Here is a 7,985-nt window from a genome sequence, read left to right as displayed (position 1 = left end):
ACACATCTGCATGATCTGCCATCTATAAAATTATGAAAGTAATTTAGGACCAGGCTTATGCTATTTTATTACATTTCTCAAGTACAGTAAAGATAACTGTTCGATTAACAAGTTTTTGTTCATATAACTTGTTAAATTGTTCAATTATTTTGAACCTCTTACACATCGTTAGAACATTTCGTAGGTTTGTCCAGTTTTCCTCCCTGAATGATGTGATTCATCACAGCATCAATCGTGAAATCGCCGTAAGGCAACTGAGCTCCCGTGTAAATCTCCCACATAAGTACCCCGAAAGCCCTAAAATGTGTCAAGCAGAAATCTGTTACGAATCGTTCTTAGGGTTTTTTTTTTTTCAACAACTGACATGTGTATGAATATTGCCTCTCTTGTTTTGTTTTTGAAATAATTTACTTTTCTGGTGGTATAACGATGCTTGTTCAAAATACTACATGTGGTATACTGTATTAAACTGAAGCAAATTATTAGCAATGTTTTTTTTTTTATATTTGTTTTTAAAACAGTTATACCATATATCTGTTTTGGAACTAAAACGCCCATTAAGCATTGACTCTGGTGACATCCAACGCACAGGCACTTTGCAAGTCCCTTCCTTAACATAATATTGTGTCCTAAAGAAACAAAACCAAATAAATTGTTTGAAATTATTGATTTAAAGAAATAACAATGATACAGTATGAGAATAAGAGCATTGAAGCTCAAAAGCTTATTGGAACTACACAAACTGGGAGTAAATCAAACGCGGACGTGTCATTGTTTAGCAAGCATCTCATGATCTGGTCAACCCCAAATGTGCTCATGTATCAAATTAACAGGGAGACATAAACTCCATATGCATGAAGACAACATCTAGAGATGATATTGGTCTGTTACTACACAACTTAAGAAAGGTAAAGACAGAAAAGCTGAAGTCATTAAGTTTATCATAAAAGATTTGTATATAAGATTGTCATTATATTTGTATAATATTCAGTATCCAAATATTTCCATTTCTATGTCTTCTGTGTGTAATTTTTTTTTTTTTTTTGGAAGTTGGGAGAATCGATTTTTTGATAATTCTACCGGAATGTAAATTTCACCAACAGAAAGTTCGGGAGCTAAAAGAGGCAAGATATGCATGTAGATCTCGTGCGTTTATCTTTGTGTCTGACGTCATGCAGTGGGCGGGGAGTATTGAAACTGACATGGGAGGCCACAAAAAAATTTAATATATTAGAAAACATTTTTAAATCTATATTTACATTTTATATTACAATGAAATGGAAATATAAGGAATCATTGTCTAGTTTGTTGGGTTCCCAACTATCGTTGATGCCCTGGCATTTACAACAAAATAGAAAGTGTTTCCTTAAATTATACAAAACAGACGATTCAGACCCGGTGGGTCTATTATTTCGTGTTCAAAGAGATATATTGAATCAGCATAAAAATCAACATGAACATTGTTAACTGATAAAACGTCGTCGATGTACTCTAAATGTCGAATTGATAATCTTAGCAAGAGACTTCTTTTCATGTGGAATTTTTTTTTAAAAATCCGCATCTGACATATGAGTACAAAAATAGGACTGCTAATAACGGGTCATGAAATTATGACACATGTGTATTGTTAGAAGACTATATCTAAAAACTAGAAATACTGTGAGCAATGAGCTCACTAAATGAAACCCTCCGCTTCCCATATGGTTACAATGACAAAGTCCATGTTTTGCCTTGGGAGACCCAAAATAAGTGTCGGATCAAAAAGTATATAAAATAGGAGGTGCACAATGATATTACATATATGGTTAATACATGCAATCTTTATAGGCTTATTTCTTCAATGATACCTTGTGCATTATTATATAAAGGTACTAAATTAAAGAAAGTCACTGTCCTATTTAGATAAAAAAATTCTTTGAATCAAATTAAAATTCTTACATGGTGACATCCCTTGCCATTCCAAAATCGGCTATTTTCACAACCACTTGGCTTTCACGTCGTGATATTAAGCAGTTCCTTGCAGCTATGTCCCTTCAAAACAAAGTGATTAATATTGAAATGAATTCAAATTTGTTACATCGTAGTACTATAGAGAGTGTTTTTTGTTGCATTCGTTACCTGTGGATGAATTTGATTTCCTCCAGATAAACGCATGCTCGACAAACATCGATTGCGAGCTTCAGGGAATGTGTTTGCGAAAATATGGTAGCAATTGACACCTAAAAGAAATGTGTCTATTAAACGTTTTTTTTCTTCCGTTTTTATACAATTTAAATATTACACATTTAAATAATATCTTACACCCATGACTCTGTGTTTACGAAGATGAGTTTTTAAATCTTCATCCATTAGTTCCAACAAAATAAAGATACGTTGTTGGCTTGTTGATATACCAAAGCATTGCACGATGTTAGAATGTCTAAGTTTACTGCAATAAAAACAACTTGCAATGAAAAACCTGTTCTTTCTAAATCTGGTTTGAAATTGTAGTTTAAACGAAAAATATCACGAATTTAATTAATATTTCATTTCACAACTCGAAAGTATATTTTCGTCCTTATCGGGCATAAAAGATGAGGTAGCTATTTTTAATGACAAGAATAGTATAAAAATCCACCAATAATTAACATTAAGAACTTGGTAGATGTGGAAATGCCAGTATTTTACTGTATTTAGTAACTAATAATGCTATAATAAATCATCTCTTTATAGTGTTATAACTACAATTTAAATGCTAATACTCTCTACATATTAGCAGTTATAGTTATATGCACTTATTTCTAAGTACAAAAAAAAAAAATTATCATCACAGTGTTAACAATGAATGTTTATTTTTCGTTTCAAAAAGAATATGAGGATATGAGTATTTTTTGGAAATTTCTAAAGCTTCAATATTTAGCAATATTCACTGACTGATTTTAACTTTTACAGTTTTTTCATACAGAAGGTACATATAGAGTGTTCTTTTTTTTTTTAAAGAAAATTCTTTCGTCATCTGTGTTCCTTGGAAAAATTAATTTAAAAAAAAGTAATTAGTGGTGTTTTATGGGAGAAGGGATCCCCCCCAAAAAGTCACAAAATCTTCACGAAGAATCCCATGTTTTTAATCCCATTCACAGGTATGTATAATTGTTTGTAAAATTGTTTTCAGATCATCACTGTTATCTTTACCCTTTTCATTAGTGGCTAACGCGGTGGACATTTCATGAAATGGTAAAAATTGCAGTATGTTTACTCTAATTTACCGGTAGATACAGAAACTTTCTTTGGGAATACTTGGATTTTTAACTTAAATTAGTTGCATGTATATGTTATTTAATTCATATACCAAGTGAAAATTAGGTGATTAAATTAACTAATTAGAATATCAGCATAATACCCAGATTTTCTTTAAAAGTGTTGGAATTTAAGAAAAGGTCGTGCTTGACTTTTGAGGAATGCAAAAATCATCTGGATATGCCAATAAAAGATATGACCAAAACGAAGAGCCTTGCAACATCAGATTTATTCATTATTTTAAATTTTCATGAAAGATCGAAGTATTTTTTTAAGTTTAATTAATTAAATGTGTTTTGATTTTAAAGCATTTATGTGAGCAGAAGGCTGTTACCTGTCCCATATTAAACAAAAATCTTATAAAGGGTATATATTATTGAATTATTTGTCTGATCATATTTTTAGTGAGACTGACAAATAAACCAATAGATCACACAACTCAAATCAAATTTATCGGAAAGATCTATCTTAAGAATGGCTCCTAAACCGAAAAATTCTACTTTGTGTTTGCGTATACTCAGAATATAAGCTTTCAAAATTATTTGAAGCTCAGACGAAATGCACATTTTCATTTCCTGATGTATAGATGCAATTAAAAAACGAATATTTGGGTACTAAGGGCAGATGATACAAACCGACTTTTGTCAAAAGATATGAAATTAACAACCTGAGTCATGTTTTAATGAGTAAAATAAATAAGTTTCACCGCGTAGTTTTCATTTTTTTATTCAAATTTTCACGAAAATGAAATTTGAATTGAAAAATATTTGAATAGATTAATAAGGATGGTCTCAGAGAGGCAGAATTCTGACCATCATAGAAGGTTTACAAATTCTTTATACATTGTATTCTAGAAATTTAAATATTATTTGCATCATTTTCAATGAAATTAGGCCCAAAAATATATAGCAATCCAGGCATCAATTTTTGGTTTGTGTCATCTGTCTTTAAATAAATATTGTACACATTGTTGATTTTGCATCAGATATCTGAAATATCAGACACTTTTTTCTTGTGATTGAGACTGTATTTCTCACATTTGTCAAACATGAGCAATATCGCGGCTTACCTGCCCATGAACTGGGTAGATCTGCAGATCAATCTTTATATGCCTTTATATGTTACTATAGTTCTGCTGTGCAGAGGGTGTTTTCTTACCATAATGTTATAGCTTCTAAAAGAAAATCCATTTTCTCCACTGCTGTCGAATAGGGTTTCAATTCCTGTAAGATTACAGTTTCTTTTTTAAATTACAAGAACGCAGAATATGGTTGCATTTTATTAAACACTATAACCACCGTTTACCTTAAGAGCAACTGGGGTTGATGTGGAGAGTATTTTGCCTCTCCTGACAATCCCAAAATGTCCATTGCCAATTTCCCTGTAAACAGTAAAATGATTTTCATTGAATGATATATACTCGAATGAAATTTATCTTTCTAAACTTAAAGGTTGCAAAAAGGTTGCAATTATTGTATTATACATGGCGCCTATTCTAAACCTTTTGAAATAAAAGAAAAATGAAGACATTAAAATATCTTTAAATTAACTAATGAGTGTAGTATTTAAAGGTTTTCAGTCTTCATACAGATGTTATTATAAATAGTACTTGTTGTACTTTTATGAATACCATCATGATAATATTGACACTATTCTGACCTCAAAAAATAAAAATTTTTATATCAAAGCTCGTCTTTGAGAGTATTATGAAAAATACTCTTATGCGCATAAGTTTTTCTTACGTTATATAACAAATTAGCCATGGCCCATTTAATTTAGATCATCAGCTTATGTAACAGTTCACTTACTCAAACATTTTTAAATCTTTAAAATGAAAATTGTTGATTCGCCCAGTGATGCATGACGATTTGTACCACGAATAGTTTGGGTTAGAATTGCAAATATTATCCTCTACAAGCCCTGTCCCGGATATGACGTCACAAATAGCACTTGTTTTCACTTCGATTGTTCTTTTTCTAAGATTTCTTGAAAACTTGAAAATTATCCCTAATTTCAAAATAAAATGAACCAGCAAATTCCTGCAAATTTCAGAAAATCGATTTTTTTTCCTTTAATCTTTTTTTGAAATTCTTATTTGATTAATTGTAGATAAACTTATATCTGGGTTGAGTAATAAAAATACATACCAAATATTAATGCTGATCCCAACGAAACAATGATTATACATGTAATCAATGCAGTATCATTAAATATTACTTTATAGGAATTTTTGTTACTTAAAATAGGTATTCTGGTGTCTTCTTTTGGATATCCTGGAAGAAATTTGACCACACCATTAATGATGATAATTTGTTTTTTACTTCAACATAAGCCAGTATATACATGATATAAGATACAACATTCCTGTCTCTAAAAACGTGCTTTATACCTTTCGTTGATTTGTTCATTATATTTGACAATTCACCAGTAACAAAATTCCCTGTGATAGTTCTCTTTATATCTTTTTCAGTCACCAAGACTGAAACAAAAAGTTTGCCAACTTCAATGTAAATCTTTATTATTTAATATCAAGGAACCCCTTTATATGAATTATATTACAGATTAAGAAGTTAATATGATAAATTCATTTACCCCTGAAGCATCCTGGTGACATTGAGACACTTGTAAATTGGATCTTGTCATCGAATTCTATATCCAACCATATGACAACTTTCAAATAATATCTGTAATTGGAATGTGATATAATTCTAATTTTAAGTAAATACTCTTGTTATTTATATTAATAGATGCGTGAATTGTATTTTTTCATACAGATGCATACTTTATTATTTTGTCATCCAGGAGAGGAAAAGAAAATGTTATTGTTTGTTGTCCTCTTTTTCTCCTAAGTTTATCCTCTTGTGTCTGGCTTCTCTCCTTGCCTATCAATTCTAATGTAACAGTTATTTCTCTCCTGTGGGCCAGTGCAGTGACATTGAATGCCACCTGAAATATTAACAAAGCGATTTCAGTAACGGAGACATACACAGCACTCATAATTAACTTAAATGTAATACTAATAAAGCTTAATTGTCGGGTACTCACTGTGCAGACATCATCATTTGATGTAACAGACAACCTTTTAAATTCTGTGGTTGTGAAATATGGATTCCTACAATACTCATTTTCATCGGTTCCATAGAGACTGAAACCTTTAATTAAAAAAAAAACGCATTATTTTGTAGAATTTTCTCTGAGATTCCCCCTACCAAAATCGATACCACATCCCTGCACATAATGTTAAGACGTAGTTATCATGTATATCTAATGAAAAATGTATTACAATAGAAATGTACCAGTTTCGTTAAGGAACAGTTTAAACCAAGAGAACAAAAACAACACTAATCTATATTATCTTTTAATTTGAAGTGACTACCTTTGATTGTAATAGAATTTATATTAAGAGAAAACACGACAGAGGATATGCATTCCAAAATGTCGAAAGATCACCTTACATTTAAGCAGAAGAGTATACACCTTGTTTGACGACGTTCATGGCCCAGAGCGTTCCAAGCTGTCTGTGTTTAACAAACAGTACTCTACTTCTTACATGCAGTGACTATTTTTTCGACATAGAGGAAAAACTATCATTGAATCTCATGCCATTTAAAAACAACTCCTCTATTAAAATCTAGTATGTAAATGTCTTTTCTGTACTCTTTTTTCCCGTCACTGATGTCTATAAAACACACCAAAAACATGCAATTTATTACATTTCCGTGCGTCGGTTATGCGTTTGACGCCGTCATTTTCATCAATCTCAATTCCAAAAACACTTTGAAAATCATAACACTAGTCGTCTGTTTCTAATACTATTTATCTGAAAATTGGACATATCATTAAGATTTTGATTCTAGTTTCCCTGTATCAAATTTGAGTCAATCTTTTACATAAAACCAAAGAAAAAAAAATCAAATGTAATATGCGTAATTTTCCCGAAATTTTGTTTATGCGCCGACAGACCATATCGGCCTTCATATAAATCATCCCGATATTATTAATATGAAAGATACATATTTAAGAATTCACAATTTTAAAGAACATTGAATGTATTATGTCTATGCAAAATTTGGTTAGTATAGGTTGCGTGTTAAAAAGTTATAAACATTGTCTACGACTTTTTGGGACAACCCTTGTATTTTTAATTCGGAGTTATATGTACATTTTATTTTTTTCTTAATATCTTTAAAATATTACCACTTTTGTCTCTTGAAAAAGGGCATTTGATATATCCCGTGTCCGCAAATAACCCGAGACAGGCAAAGGTATTTGATAAAGCACACACAAATCCCCTTGTGTCGAAACCTTTTGAACGAAAGTGAAAAGTGAATTTAGTATTCAATAATGATAAAATATAGATATATACGATAATCATTGAATCAATAGTATGTCTATTTAAAATGTGATTTGTGTTATAACAGGAAAAATTTCAGTAAATACATTATCATGAAATAAAACATATCAATATATGATTGCTAAAAATTCCATTTGATCATGACAGATAATGACTAGATTTTGATTCAAATTTCCAAATTGTTCATAGAAGTGTATTTATAAGAGAAAGATAAAAAAGTCCCTTACTTTCAAATTGGATAAAAATACGACCCAGGTTTTCCGAAACACATTTACTGTTGTTGAATTCCAGTGAAACAAATTCTTTTTCAAAAAGGATAACATCCATTTTAAGCCTTTTAATGCAATTCCGTGAT

General features: G+C 30.7%; 2 protein-coding genes across 2 annotated transcripts; both read right to left on the bottom strand.

The window, feature by feature from the left end:
* Positions 1-162: 162 nt before the first annotated feature.
* Positions 163-5,092, bottom strand: LOC134248129 (insulin-like growth factor 1 receptor; the record flags this gene model as incomplete). The annotated part of the gene is made up of 5 exons (XM_062730543.1): positions 5,085-5,092; positions 4,582-4,657; positions 4,435-4,499; positions 1,939-2,031; positions 163-297 (listed from the first exon to the last, which is right to left on the bottom strand). Coding segments are annotated over exons 1-5 (377 nt in total), but the record flags the coding sequence as incomplete, so codon positions are not given.
* A 754-nt stretch (positions 5,093-5,846) lies between these two features.
* Positions 5,847-7,959, bottom strand: LOC134248128 (uncharacterized). The gene is made up of 5 exons (XM_062730542.1): positions 7,858-7,959; positions 7,474-7,581; positions 6,322-6,428; positions 6,059-6,222; positions 5,847-5,960 (listed from the first exon to the last, which is right to left on the bottom strand). The coding sequence occupies exons 1-5, from the start codon at positions 7,955-7,957 to the stop codon at positions 5,861-5,863; spliced, it is 579 nt and encodes a 192-aa protein (XP_062586526.1). The 5' UTR covers positions 7,958-7,959; the 3' UTR covers positions 5,847-5,860.
* Positions 7,960-7,985: the final 26 nt, after the last annotated feature.

Source organism: Saccostrea cucullata, unplaced genomic scaffold, assembly GCF_032062105.1.
Source record: "Saccostrea cucullata isolate Sc308-1 unplaced genomic scaffold, CSIRO_AGI_Scuc_v1 ctg20453, whole genome shotgun sequence".
NCBI lineage: Eukaryota > Metazoa > Mollusca > Bivalvia > Ostreida > Ostreidae > Saccostrea > Saccostrea cuccullata.
The sequence above is the reverse complement of the archived record's forward strand: the minus strand, read 5'-3'. Positions and strand labels throughout refer to the sequence as shown.